General features: G+C 50.5%; 1 protein-coding gene and 1 pseudogene across 3 annotated transcripts in view; one reads left to right on the forward strand and one right to left on the reverse strand.

Moving 5' to 3' along the window:
* Nucleotides 1–2,056: 2,056 nt before the first annotated feature.
* The window catches only part of NCAPG2 (non-SMC condensin II complex subunit G2), a 74,029-nt gene continuing 60,548 nt past the window's right edge, over nucleotides 2,057–15,537 (reverse strand). For 2 of the 3 annotated variants that reach the window (XM_024990665.2, XM_059885565.1), the window contains 3 exons: nucleotides 13,366–13,466; nucleotides 11,524–11,623; nucleotides 2,057–2,461 (listed from right to left, as the gene is read on the reverse strand). In XM_024990665.2, the coding sequence (XP_024846433.1) occupies nucleotides 2,410–2,461; nucleotides 11,524–11,623; nucleotides 13,366–13,466 (253 nt within the window). In that variant the 3' untranslated portion in view covers nucleotides 2,057–2,409. The remainder of the gene's footprint in view (nucleotides 2,462–11,523; nucleotides 11,624–13,365; nucleotides 13,467–15,537) is intronic. The other variant, NM_001192449.1, reaches the window with a different exon arrangement.
* Nucleotides 7,089–7,207, forward strand: LOC112446508 (uncharacterized; annotated as a pseudogene).

Below are 15,537 nucleotides of genomic sequence, written 5' to 3' on the forward strand. Positions count from 1 at the left end.
AACATGGCCCAGCTGTGGGGGATCCACCAGGACGGTAGCATGGGAGCCTCTGGGAGGCGGGCTCCTTCGTGGAGCCCAGGCCCTCAGCCAGGTCAGCAGCACCGACGGGGTCTTCCCTTGCATCGGCAGGTGCCCGGCATGCTAGGCTGGGATGCCCACTGGGTTGCTACTCAGCCAGGACCCGTCTCCAAAGCAACAGCTATGGGGTGGGCTTCCAGGAAGCAGACAACCCACGTGTTGGTGGGCGCCTGAAACAGGACTGACAGACAACCCCAAGTTACTTGTCTTAGTTTGGCCGCCACTCTGGTCAGCCGTGATGGAACTTGAACTGTTGACTGATTCGGTCCAAACTGCCATTGGCCATTTCCAGCTGGCAGGTCTTTATTGCACAAACACAGCCCGGGTCTGTCTGAACCGCGAACCCAGTGTGAGTCATCAGATGGTCCTGGTTCCAGCAGGAGAGAAGTTGGGCTGCCAGACCCCCAGGAGATACGCCTCTAACGGGCCCGCAGCTGCCAGCCCGTGACCCCCTTAGAGCCCCATGAGGCGGGGGGAGCACTCCCCATCCTGCTGCTGCAGAGGCTGCCCAGCTCAGCTCAGGATGGGCCACCACTGCCTGCTCCCGAGTGCGCTCTCATCCTGCCCAGGGGACAGCTCTGTCCCACGGAGTCCTGCCGGCTCCAGGGCACAGCCCAGAGTGGGAGACAGGACCTGCACCCCAAAGCTCAGAGCAATCGGGGTGAGCACGAGAGGGCTGGGCACTTAGAAGATTCTGGAGCCCCGGAGGTGGATGCAGCAAGAAGGGCCTCCAGCTGGGAGAGACGAAGCCCCAGTGAAGGGACCTGCCTTTACTCCATGTGTGATGATGGGTGGGAGGCCTTCTGTGAGTGGGTGGGCAGGAAATGAGCGGGGTGGACTGGCAGGAAGTGTCTTCATCCCGTCCTGCTCACCCACATACTGTGGTCACACGCGTGAGCGTAGTGTTCAGCGTTCAAATCCTGCTCACCCACATACTGTTGTCACATGTGTGCGTGAGTGAACAGTGTTCAGTGTTGTGAGTGTTAAACCCGCTCCTCTCGTGAAGCCTCACGCTCCCTATCTGAGACCCTCCCTGTCTTCCATGCACACATATAGCAATTTCTCTAGGGCGTATGCCTACATCAGAATTTTCTGAACTATTTTGACCCAATAAAAACTGAATTATATTTTTCCACAAATTGCATTACTTCACACATTGTTTCACACAAAAGAAAACCTGACTGAAGGCTTACATGTGAATTAAAAAGCAAATTAACCTCTTCCCACTAAGAAAACAAACACCAAGGTCCCTTTTAGAGTTCAGTGCTACAAAAATCCCAGGAACTACTTCTCATCTTGCACAAACTCTCCCAGGAATAAAGACAGAACACTCCTCAGTTCACTTTATGAGGCTTGACTCTTCTAGAAACTAAATCAAGGGCGAAAAAGAAAAGAAAGGCCATTCATCAATATAAACCATGGCTTAGTTAAGCAGCAAAGGTGTTCAGGGTCTCATGTTCAGAGTTAGCTGCGACAAGCTGCCCGCCTCAGCCTGCAGACGCCCCGCAGGGAGGCCTCCCCTCAGCGCCATCGCTGCACAGGCCGTTCTTGGAGGGGCAGAGGCCCTGTGCCATCGGAACTGCCCGCCTTCCTCCTGGGGCTGAGAGCGAACGTGCGTGCGTTCAACGCAGCGCCCAGGATGCAGGCTGCTGGCCTTGGACCGAGCCAGGGCTATCGGGATCTGAACGTGGAGACCCCAGTAACGGGGGCGCAGAGACGAAGTCAGCGGGATGCAGCCAGGGCGGCTCTTGGCTCAGCAGTCAGGCTGGATGACTGGGTCCATGTGCCGTGCGCACAGCCTCAGGGCCTCGTCCATGCCCGGGGGCAGGGGGCGGCTGCGTCAGGCCCCGGGGTGGCCTCCTCCCCACACGCACCCGGCCCCGCCATGGGTCTCACCGCTGCCCCTGGCAGAGGGCCAGGCCCGGCCCAGAGCGCAGCCCTGGTCCCTGGAGGGAAGACACGCACTAGTGTTCATCAATCAAGTACACAAACAGGTGTTGCCACCACTTTATTACTCAGAGTCTGCAAGCAATATGATACATGAAAGTCATTTTTACAACAATCGGGCTTGCTAGAAAATTGTCTTTTCTTCATGCAATGGGGGTTCTGCACCAGAGACACCTAGACCTGTTAAATGAAACGTATCCTTCGTGCAGGCGCTCCACACAAATGTCAAGACCTTTGAGGTCTCCACTCACACCCACCCCAAAGCAGCCCTGCCTCTTCTCTATTATGTGGGTTGTTAACGTTAAAAAACTAGAAAAATACAGTCATCTCACTTTCTGTAGAGTCCTTTTTCTCTATTTTTACATGACCAAGACATTGGCTTGGTTATGAATTCAAAAGTGCTCCCAAAGTCCTTGATGAGGATTCGTAGAGAAACCTGAAACACAGAAAGAGAGAGTCAGCGATGGAAACGCGGCCTCACGTTCGCCAGGCGGGTGCCCGACAGTCTGCAGCACACAAAGGGGACGGGAGCGGCCAGGGCCCCGCAGCAGGCGGAGTAAGACCCGCCTCACAGACGCGGGGCGGCCAGGCGCCGGGACAGACGGAGCACCTCACAGGGCCCGTGCTCGCCCCAGGACAGACAGAGGACACAGCACCTCACAGGGTCCATACTCGCCCCAGGACAGACAGACAGACAGAGCACCCTCACAGGGCCCGCGCTTGCCCCAGGACAGACAGACAGAACACCTCACAGGGCCCATGCTCGCCCCAGGACAGACGGAAGACAGAGCACCTCACAGGGCCCACGCTCGCCCCAGGACAGACGGAGGACAGAGCACCTCACAGGGTCCATACTCGCCCCAGGACAGACAGACAGACAGAGCACCCTCACAGGGCCCGTGCTCGCCCCAGGACAGATGGACAGACAGAGCATCCTCACAGGGCCCGCACTCAACCCAGGACAGACAGACGGACAGAGCACCCTCACAGGGCCTGTGCTCAACCCAGGACAGACAAACGGACAGAGCACCCTCACAGGGCCCATACTCGCCCCAGGACAGACAGACGGACAGAGCACCCTCACAGGGCCCGTGCTCAACCCAGGACAGACAAACGGACAGAGCACCCTCACAGGGCCCATACTCGCCCCAGGACAGACAGAGCACCCTCACAGGGCCCGTGCTCAACCCAGGACAGACAAACGGACAGAGCACCCTCACAGGGCCCATACTCGCCCCAGGACAGACAGAGCACCCTCACAGGGCCCGTGCTCACCCCAGGACAGACGGACAGGCAGACAGAGCACCTCACAGGGCCCGTGCTCGCCCCAGGACAGACGGACAGACAGAGCACCCTCACAGGGTCCATGCTTAACCCAGGACAGACGGACAGGCAAACAGAGCACCTCACAGGGCCCATACTTGCCCCAGGACAGACAGACAGACAGAGCACCCTCACAGGGCCCGTGCTCACCCCAGGACAGATGGACAGGCAGACAGAGCACCTCACAGGGCCCGTGCTCGCCCCAGGACAGACGGACAGGCAGACAGAGCACCCTCACAGGGCCCGTGCTCGCCCCAGGATAGACGGAGCACCTCACAGCACCCGCGCTTGCCACAGGACAGATAGACAGAGCACCTCACAGGGCCCGTGCTCACCCCAGGACAGACGGACAGGCAGAGCACCTCACAGGGCCCGCGCTCGCCGGTGCGCTGCCTCCGTCCGGCACAAGGCCGCGCCCTGGCCCCAGGAGGCCCCGCTCAGGGTGCTGACACGCTCAGGCGAGCGGTGCGGCCTGGGCGCCCCTCCCACACCCAGTCAGCGGCCCGCTGAGCACCAGTGGACAAGCCCCACTTCCCCAACAGCCCATGACACGCACCATTTCCTCTATCGCCCGCGACCCGCACACCCCTCACCTCCCAGCCCTGCACCCCCGTCCCCGGTGATGCTGGGGGCTCATAGATGCGAGGCAGCTTGTCAGCCCCTCACCTTGCTTCTCCCTTCCCTGAGCTCCTTCAGAGGGTGTGGGCCAGCCAACCTCTGCTTCCCTGCTGAGATGAGGCACGGTCTGGGCCCCAAATGGCCTCAGCTTATTCCCTCTTCAGCCTGGAGCTGTCACAGGCACTCGGGCCTGCCCGAGTCTTGCCTCGAACAGTATCAAGACAGGCTCAGAGTAACTGGGCATTTTCTAGTAGCCACATTCAGAGAGATTAGGAGAAATCAGGTGAAATTCGAGAAATACAGGTGGCCCGTGAACAACACAGGGGTTTGGGATGCCAACCCTCTGCGAAGTGGAAAATCTGAATATAACTTAGCTCTCTGAGAACACGGCTCCCACATGCACAGATTCAGCCAGCCAGGGCAGGGTAGTCCCAGAGTAAAAGTTTACCCCTGGAGCTGCCTGCATACAAGTGGGCTCACACAGTGAGGACCTGTGCTGTCCAACAGCCAGCAGTGTATTTTACCTGACTCCATACACCGAAGGAAGTCGACCTGTAATCAACACAGCGTCGCCGACGCAGCTCAGGGCCCCTGCACACCAGCAGCGGAGCCTGTGCGTTTCCACAGCAGGGCCACATCTCGAGTAAGACTCACGTGTCCCAGTTTTCACAAGGGGCCACGTAGAGGCCAACATAAAAGTTTTTAAGACGTTTTTTTGTCTCAAAATTCAGGGATTTGGTTCAGACTCAGGTGTGACGTTGTGGCAGAGCGCCGCCCTCGCACATGGTCACTGCTGCGTGCCGTCACCACCCGCATCACCCAGCAAGTGGGCATGCCACCACTGGCGGTCCCACTCAGCCACTGGGCAGTGCCGCAGCGGCTCTGCCCACAGCAATCACCTGCCAATGACCAATGGTGAGCCGTCCTGCTCAGCCACGGGTTGGCACCACGGTGATTCCCTTAAGGCACCACCTGTCCGTGAGTGACTATTAGAGCCGATTCAACCAGCTGTCGATGGTGGCTGTTGGGTGGCAAGCGAGGCAAGAGGTGGGCCCCGGCCTTGTCCCTGGTGCCCCGGCTCACCCCACCTTGGACCAGCAGGTTATCTGGGGCTCCAGAGCCCTCGCCAAGGACCCCCGCCGGCCGTGGCCCAGACCTCAGGGCAGTGGTGAGCCTCGCCCCACGCCTGTGTCTGCACCCTCACAGCGGCAGTGGTCTGCATGGATGCAGTCTGCAGGAACTGCCCCCCATCGCCCCCCGTTTCAGCCACCTGAGGAGTCGAGTGTCAGTTGGGTCCCGAGTGCCTGGCTGTCTCGGGGATGAGAGCTGAGCAGGGTCTGGGGATGGCCCAGCCCTGACAGAGCCGCCAGCTGAGCCCTGCTCCTCAGCCAGGACTGTGCCCTCAGAGGGTGACATGTGTGTCCTGGGACCATGCCTTTTCTTGTCAGAACAGAGAAGAACATTCGTGAGGTGGAGATTTACAGGAACCTTGTTACCTGACCATGACCCGACCTCAAGGACAAAGGATCTGACACCAAGAAGGCTGCCACAACCAACCACACCCCGCCTCAGCTTGCCTAGAAAAGGGCTTTGCTGACAGGTTTTGGGGAGTCTGGTGTTTCTAAGGCACGAGCCACGCACCTCCTTGTGTGGCCCCGCAGTAATCCTTTCTCTGCCCTCCACGCCGACGCTTCGGTACGGCTCGGCCGCACTGTGCATGGGCACGTGGACTTGTGTTACGGTCATTTTTTTCTCCAGTCCCGTCTAAAGCTTAGTTACAGAAACAACAGCAAAAAAGAACCTTTACAAGTACGTGTGTCTTTAGCCATGAAACTCTCTCCCCACGGTGGCTGCACGGCTGCCTCCCCTAGGACCCGCCTCTGCAGCGGTGTCTGTCCTGCTCCGGGTTGCCCTGCATGGAGGCCGTTTGGACCCCCGAGGAGCTGAGGCTCTGGTTCATCAGCTGTGTTTCCAATGAAGGGCTTTTAGTTTGGGCTGCAGCTGGTCTTTTCTTTAAAGACTCCTATCGGTGTCTGGCTGGCCCAGCCCTGCTGCCTCACCGATGGCTGCCTGCCTGTCTCTCTCACTCTCCGCCACTGCACACGTGCCGTCACGTGTGTCTGCGCCCCGGGACGCCATGGGGTGTGGAGACAGCAGGCAGTGGGCAGCATGGAGCCCGCGGAAACCGCCAGCACAGCAGCGCACAGGCGTCTGCTCCCTCCCGCCTGGCTCTCCCGGCAGGTGAGGCTCTGAAAGTGCAACAGGACAGCACCCAACGGACCAGTCAACAAAACACTGACCCCCCTGCAGAGACGGCTGGTGTGTCTGCTTAGAAAGCACTCACTTCCCCATTAACGCCCCACTGCCTTAAGCTCTAACTGGACCAAAGGGCTCCTAGAGCCTTGAAGGCAAACCTGCCTTAACGTCTCTATGTTGACAAAAATAAATAATATTTAAAAATATAGTCTTAAATCTTAATTGCATATCTTCCATTACATTGATCTTTATGTTTTGGTTTTTAGGTTCTTCTTTTCCCTCAAACACTGGTTTTTCTACAGTGTGCTTCTTGAATATTTAAGAAGGAAGCCAGTATTTCAGCCTCTACCTATTTGCTTTTTTAGGACATTTCCGCCTTAAAGGGAAGAATTCTTTCTTGCCATCTGTGTATCAGCTCAGCAGAGAAAACTGCATGTAGTTCTAGAAACAATGAATAAACAAAACATGACATTTTGTTGTTTAGTCACTGACTCCAACTGACTCATGACTCTTGTCAAGGGCTCAGCCATTAGCCCTCTAAATATTACATGCCTGTTTTTAAATTCTATGAATATTCTTTTCTTTTCCATAGAGTAAGTTCTGAACTTCTAGGGCCTTTTTTCTGTCAACGTTAACTAATAACACAATCCAAGTACTAGCCTTGAATGCCTGTGCAAGTGCAAATGTCCCGCAGAGCCGTTCATACCATATTATTCAAAAACCTGTCCTTACAGAAGGTATTTCTAACAAAGAAATCCTGTAAGAGGCTCACATTTCTGAGGTTATGACTATGTCCTATGACAATTACTTGTCATTATCTGGTTTGTAATTCTCACAGCCTTATTGAATATCTGCACTGCCCAGTTGTCGACAGCCATACCACCCGCAACGTGCCCGATCTTGTCTGATCTCGGAAGCTAAGCAGGGTCAGGCCTGGTTGGTACTTGGATAGGGGATCACCTGGGAATACCGGGTGCTGTAGGCTTTTTGCCTCCCTCTCCTGACTTCCCAGGCGGCTCAGTGGTAAAGAATCTGCCTGTCAATGCAAGAGACACAGGTTTGAACCCTGAGTCAGGAAGATCCCCTGGAGAAGGAAACGACAACCAATTCTTGCCCGGGAAATCCCATGGACAGAGGAGCCTGGTGGGCTACAGTCCATGGGGTCGTAAAGGAGTCAGACACGACTGAGCAAGTAAATGGTGACAGTGTTTTCAGAAACACACACACACTCTTCAGTTTCCTCCAAATCAGAAGCTCACATTCCTCTTCCCCACAGACGCAGAAATAAAACAGGTTCATAAAACCTAGAGTCTGCTGGTTTCTCCCTCAAAGATCCTTCTTAAACTGCACAGGAAACAGTCAACAGTCTCCAGAATAAAGCATGTAGCTCAACGCGTGTGCTTGGTGCAAGACCAAGGACACTCCAGCCCCCTCCTCCAGTGCCTGGCTGCCTGTCACCGAGGCATGGCACCAAGCAGGTCAGCAGGGCCACTGGAGGGCTCCCCACAAGGCCCTGCCTTCACCGGGAGGCCGGACCGCAGAGGTGGCACTGCAGCCCCGGCCCTCCGGGCCCTCCACGGTGCCTGCTGGCTGGGGTAGCGCGTGGGCGCAGTGAGGCTCGCTTGGCCCAGCAGCTCTCAGCACCGCTGTGTGCACGAGCCCCCTGAGCTCCCAGGGACCAGATGGGCAGCGTGCCCCCAGGAGGCCTCAGGGCTTCTCCCTCCCGGGAGTGAGGGTCAGCCTCGGGCTGCAAGTCCTCCCCAGTGGGAGCATAGCTCCTCCATGCTTCAGCGTTCACTATAACCCTCACCAGCTCCAACCCATCACACCGACACCCTGACAGGAACCCGACTTGGTGCTCAGGCTGTCCTGTCACTGTGGGGTTTCTACCTCCTTAAAACACCACTAGCACTCTGAACATGTTCACCAGACGAGGCTGGGGAGCCGTCTTAATAGCTAACAGAATGGATTCTATGGAGAAAAGCATGCTAGAGAAAAAGCATGAGAAATAGCTAGAGAAAAGCATGCTAGAGAAAAAGATGGACCTCTCGTACAAGTGAAAGGGTCAATTCATCAAGAAGATATAGTAGTTCTAAATTCACATGCTCCTAATATCAGGATAACAAAATACATAAAGTAAAACCCCTCTATCAAAAACAGACAGACAGATCCAGCAAGCAGAATGTCAGTAAAGACAGAGATGCACTCACACCGCCAACAGGGCATAACTGCCATTCAGACACGCCTTCACCCACCAACAGTAAAACCCGCGCTCTTCTCAAGCTCCCACGGGACGCCCACCAAGACAGGCCACGCATCAGGCCATGGAGCACACCGCGCTCTTCTCAAGCTCCCACGGGACGCCCACCGAGACAGGCCACGCATCAGGCCATGGAGCACACCGGAATGAATTGAAAAGCACGGAAGGCCACACAGTGTCTTCTCTCAGATAACGTGGAACTAAACTAGAGATCCATTACAGAAACACAACTGGAGAACTGAGAGATTAAATGATACACTTCTAAAGAGCACATGGGCAAAGAGGAAACTTCAAGAGAGATTTTAAAATATTTTTAACTAAGTGAAAATGTAACACAGAAATTTGTGCCATGCAGCAAAAGCAATGCTTAATGGGTAATAATAATTTAAGGCACCAACTGAATATATTAGAAAAGAAAGAACATCCAAAATCAGTAATTAGGCTTCTACCTTAGGAAGCCAGAAAAAAAAAAAAAAAGACTAAATTAAATCCAAAGCAGGTAAAAGACAAAAAATAATAAAAATTAGGACAGAAAGCAAAAAAATTTAAAAAAAGAAATCAATAGACGAAATCAAAGAAACTAAAATCTGGTTCTTTTGAAGATCAATAAAACCAATAAGCCTCTTTGTTGTTTAGTGGCTAGGTTGTGCCGACTCCTTTGTGACCCCGTGGTCTGAAGCCCACCAGGCTCCTCTGTCCATGGGATTTCCCAGGCAAGAATACTAGAGTGGACTGCCATTCCCTTCGACAGGGGATCTTCCCCACCCAGGGAAGGAACCCAGGTCTCCTGCTTGGCAGGCAGATTCTCTACCACTGAGGCACTAGGAAAGCCCAACAAGCTTCTAGTCAGACTGGAAAAAAAAAGAGGATACAAATTACTAATATCAGAAATGAAAGAGGGGACATGACTACAGATCCCATGGACATTATAAAAGATAATTAAGGAATACTATGCCCACAAAGTTGACAACCTAGATGAGATGGACCAAATTCCTGAAAGACACAGTCTGCCAAAACTATTTCAAGACAAAATAGACAATCTGAACAGCAAGTGAAAGTCACTCAGTCGTGTCCAATTCTTTGCGACCCCATGGACTGTACGGTCCATGGAATTCTCCAGGCCAGCATACTTGAGCGGGTAGACGTTCCCTTTTCCAGGGGATCTTCCCAGCCCAGGGATTGAACCCAGGTCTCCCACATTGCAGGCAGATTCTTTACCAGCTGAGCCATCAGGGAACCCCAAGAATACTGGAGTGGGTAGCCAATCCCTTCTCCAGTGGATCTTCTTGACCCAGGAATGGGACCAAGATCTCAAAAAATTGAATAAATGATTAATAACCTTCCAAAGCAACAGACCCAGATGGATTCACTGATGAATTAATTGTGCCAAATGTTTGAGGAAGAAGTTTACCAATTATTTACAGTCTCTTTCAGAAGAAAGAAGGGAAGGAATACTTTCTAACTCATTCTATGAGGCTAGCATTTCCCTAGTAGCAAAGCCAGACAAAAACATTACAAGGAAAGATAAATACAAAATGATCTCCCTCATGAGAGTCACTCAGTCATATCCGACTCTTTGCAACCCCACAAACTATACAGTCCATGGAATTCTCCAGGCCAGAATACTGGAGTGGGTAGCCTTTCCCTTCTCCAGGAGATCATCCCAACTCAAGGATCAAACCCAGGTCTCCCGCATTGCAGGTGGATTCTTTACCAAGTGACCCACAAGGGAAGCCCAAGAATACCGGAGTGGGTAGCCTATCCCTTCTCCAGTGGATCTTCCCCACCCAGAAATCGAACTGGGGCCTCCTGCATTGCAGGCAGATTCTTTACCAACTGAGCTATCAGGGAAATCCCACAGATGCAAAAACACTCAATAAAACATAAACTCAACAGTATATTAAAAAATTACATACCATGACCGACTGGGATTTATCCCAGGTATGCAAAGCTGGGTTAGTATCTGGAAATCAACTACTGTAACCTATCACATCAACAGGCTCAAAAAGAAAAATGATATGATCTGGTAAGTAGATGCAGAAAAGGTTTTTGACAAGATCCAACACCCACTATGATAAGAACTATTTGTAAATTGGGAGTAGTCGGGAACATCCTCAACTTGATAAAGAACGTCTACAGCTAACATTGTGCTTAATGGTGAGAAACAGGAAGCGTTCCCACTAAAATCTTGTATAAGACAAGTGGGTCCTTTCACCAGTCCCTTTCAGTATTGTACTGGAAGCCCTAGCTAATGCAGTAAGGTGAGAAAAGTAAAGACAGGTCTACAGATTGGCAAGAAGAAAAGACTGTCTTTGTTAAAAGTCAGCAATTTAGGATTTTGAAAGCCTTTCTTCTAAGGAGAAAGTAGATCTGAAAAGTGGTTTATTTCCCAGGCTTATATAAAACTAATTACCTGGTTCAAAGCCCTGTAATACCTAACCATACGGTGTTCAGAAAACAGAAGGAAAGCACTGCTTCTATGGCTGGTCTGAGAGTCAGACACAATTCAGAAGAGTCCACAGGACATTGCACAGCATGTCAAAAACTGTACATAGCAACAGAAATACTTGGGAAAAACAGAGCAATGAACACATTCTTAGTAGTCCATGTGGCAGCAACTGGCCACCCAGAAAGTGGAAAACAATGCATGTTTCTTCAGTCTCTGGAGCGATCTTCCCATTCCCATCATGTATACTTGTAAACAGATAATTATATCCTATGAATATCCATGGTTTCAAAAATATAGCAAACCACCAAATATAACCTGCTTAGATTTAAAGTCATATAAAGTGAGTTGTACGCCCTCACTTTTCCAGGGCAGAATCTCACCAGTAACAGTTTTGGTTTTGTTTTTAAAGACAGAATGGGGACGCAATTAAAACATGCCCAAGGGGTCTCGCCAATAGAAACATTTCTGTCCCTTCAATCCCCAGTTCTCTACCTGCTTGCAACTAGCAGAAATGGAAGCGAGACCTAATATATATGAAGGAGCACCTGGGAGAGTCCAGACAATCACAGCTGGTGTGTAGCTGCTGCTTTACCTTTCCAGGCTATCCTCCTCCAGAGTAATTTCCATGAATGTCTTTAGTTTTCTCTCAATACTAGCTGCAACATCCTTCACTTTTGAAGTCTTATGTTTACCTGTTAAAGACAGAAAAATTTTGAACACAACCAATCAAAAAGTACACGTACTTTTTCAGTGCAGGTACAATTTTAGTTAAGACAAAGCCTCCTATCCTCACCTAAGTTAGTGCATCATTGACCTGTGGAACAGAAATAATTCCTTTAAAGGGATGCTAGAAGATCCAGTAAGGGATTACAAAAACACTTCTCACATCTGAGGTAGTTTTCAAAGGCATGATCCCATTCTGCTGCCCGTGCCATCAGACTTGATCATCACCATCTTCAACAGTAATGAAACTAACACATTTCAGAATCATCTCCTGCTTGGCTAACGTCTAAGTACTTATTAAGTACTAGGTGCTCATTCACTCCTCAATCTCCATTCACACATCCATGAGAAGAACGTCCTGCACCCGCAGACTCTGCTCAGTCACCTCACACCCTCCGTGTGGAGAATGTCCCTCAAGCACAGATTCTCCTGTCACCTCACACCCTCCACGTGGAGAACGTCCCTCACCCGCAGACTCTGCTCAGTCACCTCACACCCTCCACGTGGAGAACGTCCCTCACCCGCAGACTCTGCTCAGTCACCTCACACCCTCCACGTGGAGAACGTTCCTCACCCGCAGACTCTGCTCAGTCACCTGACACCCTCCGTGTGGAGAACGTCCCTCAAGCACAGATTCTCCTGTCACCTCACATGCTCCACGTGGAGAACGTCCTTCACCTGCAGACTCTGCTCAGTCACCTCACACCCTCCGTGTGGAGAACGTCCCTCACCCGCACACTCTGCTCAGTCACCTCACACCCTCCGTGTGGAGAACGTCCCTCACCCACAGACTCTGCTCAGTCACCTCACACCCTCCGTGTGGAGAACGTCCCTCAAGCACAGATTCTCCTGTCACCTCACACCCTCCACGTGGAGAACGTCCCTCACCCGCAGACTCTGCTCAGTCACCTCACACCCTCCACGTAGAGAACGTCCCCCATGTGCAGACTCTGCTCAGTCACCTCACACCCTCTATGTGGAGAACATCCCTCACCTTGTCGATTGGCGCCCAGTAGACATGCCCTCAGGCAAGTCTTTCCAGATTCCCGGCTGGGGTCACACTAGCTACAAATTCCTGTCATGAATCTATAGCCATACTATGCATTCATGCTTATAGGAATAACTTGTTTTGCAAAGAGCCCCCTATGCATAATACCTAGAAAATAATTTCAACGTTACTAAAACTTGTCAAAAAATATAGAAACCCAACCGTAGTCACTTGCAGGGTTATTACTCTATTTTACACTTTGGTAAGTATCTCAGAGGTATCTCTGATCATTTTTCCAATAGTATTTCAACTGGCTAGGATACTCAGAGTACACACAGTTAAAGCGAAACACAGATACCTAAAATATTAATACCAAAACACGCTATCATTGGCAAAAATGATTCTGACTTTTAAACATACACGGCAAAGGCAATAAATGATGTATCAACAGAAATTTGGTCTGAGGTACAGAGAAGGAGACATAATGGGTCCTGGGAAGAGTGGACAGGAGCTGCGTTAGGGAAGTACTGTGATTCATGCTGGTACAGGGCAGCTGCACAGCAGACGCCCAGGCAGACAGCACACGTGTGGGACATGGAAAGCTGGGAGAAAGCGCCTTGGGAGCCTGACTGGCAGGGTACTCGTTCCCAAACATTCTAAAGAGGATCTATGTAAGACACACTCAGCAGTATCCCAAACAATACAAGAGGAGACTCAACCAACCTTTATTAATTACCAAAATAATGTGCACAACAGCTGTGAGACATACTATGCCTTCAATATCCTCAGAAATGACACATGCCTTCAATTCATCTAAAAATGACCTGCAAAAAAGTAAAAAACAATTGCAATTACTCTATAGTATATCTTAATACTTTATAGAAAAACAAATAATAGCCAAGATTCATCAGTTCAGTTCAGTTCAGTCGCTCAGTCGTGTCCGACTCTTTGCGACTCCATGAATCACAGCACGCCAGGCCTCCCTGTCCATCACCAACTCCCAGAGTTCACTCAAACTTATGTCCATCGAGTCAGTGATGCCATCCAGTCATCTCATCCTCTGTTGTCCCCTTCTCCTCCTGCCCTCAATCCCTCCTAGCATCAGAGTCTTTTCTAATGAATCAACTCTTCACATGAGGTGGCCAAAGTACTGGAGTTTCAGCTTTAGCATTCCTTCCAAAGAAATCCCAGGGCTGATCTCCTTCAGAAGGGACTGGTTGGATCTCCTTGCAGTCCAAGGGACTCTCAAGAGTCTTCTCCAACACCACAGTTCAAAGGCATCAATTCTTCGGCGCTCAGCTGTCTTCACAGTCCAACTCTCACATCCATACATGACTACTGGAAAAACCCATAGCCTTGAGTAGATGGACCTCTGTCGGCAAAGTACTGTCTCTGCTTTTGAATATGCTATCTAGGTTGGTCATAACTTTCCTTCCAAGGAGTAAGGGTGTTTTAATTTCATGGCTGCAATCACCATCTGCAGTGATTTTGGAGCCCCCAAAAATAAAGTCTGACACTGTTTCCCCATCTATTTGCCATGAAATGATGGGACCAGATGCCATGATCTTTAGTTTTCTGAATCTTGAACTTTAAACTAACTTTTTCACTCTCCACTTTCACCTTCATCAAGAGGCTTTCTAGTTCTTCTTCATTTTCTGCCATAAGGGTGGTGTCATCTGCATATCTGAGGTTACTGATATTTCTCCCGAAAATCTTGATTCCAGCTGGTGTTCCTTCCAGTCCAGCGTTTCTCATGATGTACTCTGCATATAAGTTAAATAAGCAGGGTGACAATATACAGCCTTGACATACTCCTTTTCCTATTTGTAACCAGGCTCTTGTTCCATGTCCAGTTCTAACTGTTGCTTCCTGACCTGCATATAGGTTTCTCAAGAGGCAGGTCAGGTGGCCTGGTATTCCCATCTCTTTCAGAATTTTCCAGAGTTTATTGTGGTCCACACAGTCAAAGGCTTTGGCATAGTCAATGAAGCAGAAATAGATGTTTTTCTGGAACTCTCTTGCTTTTTTGATGATCCAGCGGATGTTGGCAATTTGATCTCTGGTTCCTCTGCCTTTTCTAAAACCAGCTTGAACATCAGGAAGTTTACAGTTCACATATTGCTGAAGCTTGGCTTGGAGAATTTTGAACATGACTTTACTAGTGTGTGAAATGAGTGCAATTGTGCGGTAGTTTGGGCATTCTTTGGCATTGCCTTTTTTGGGGATTGGAGTGAAAACTGACCTTTTCCAGTTCTGTGACCACTGCTGAGTTTTCCAAATTTGCTGACATATTGAGTGCAGCACTTTCACAGCATCATCTTTCAGGATTTGAAATAGCTCAACTGGAATTCCATCACCTCCAGTAGCTTTGTTCATAGTGATGCTTTCTAAGGCCCACTTGACTTCACATTCCAGGATGTTTGGCTCTAGGTCAGTGATCACACCATCATGATTATCTTGGTCATGAAGATCTTTTTTGTACAGTTCTTCTGTGTATTCTTGCCATGTCTTCTTAATATCTTCTATTTCTGTTAGGTCCATACCATTTCTGTCCTTTATTGAGCCCATCTTTGCATGAAATGTTCCCTCGGTATCTCTAATTTTCTTGAAGAGATCTCTGGTCTTTCCCATTCTGTTGTTGTCCTCTATTTCTTTGCATTGATCGCTGAGGAAGGCTTTCTTATCTCTTCTCGCTATTCTTTGGAACTCTGCATTCAGATGCTTATCTCTTTCCTTTTCTCCTTTGCTTTTCGCTTCTCTTCTTTTCACAGCTATTTGTAAGGCCTCCCCCAGACAGCCATTTTGCTTTTTTGCATTTCTTTTCCATGGGGATGGTCTTGATCCCTGTCTCCTGTACAATGTCACGAACCTCCATCCATAGTTCATCAGGCACTC

This window comes from Bos taurus, chromosome 4 (genome assembly GCF_002263795.3).
Source record: "Bos taurus isolate L1 Dominette 01449 registration number 42190680 breed Hereford chromosome 4, ARS-UCD2.0, whole genome shotgun sequence".
NCBI lineage: Eukaryota > Metazoa > Chordata > Mammalia > Artiodactyla > Bovidae > Bos > Bos taurus.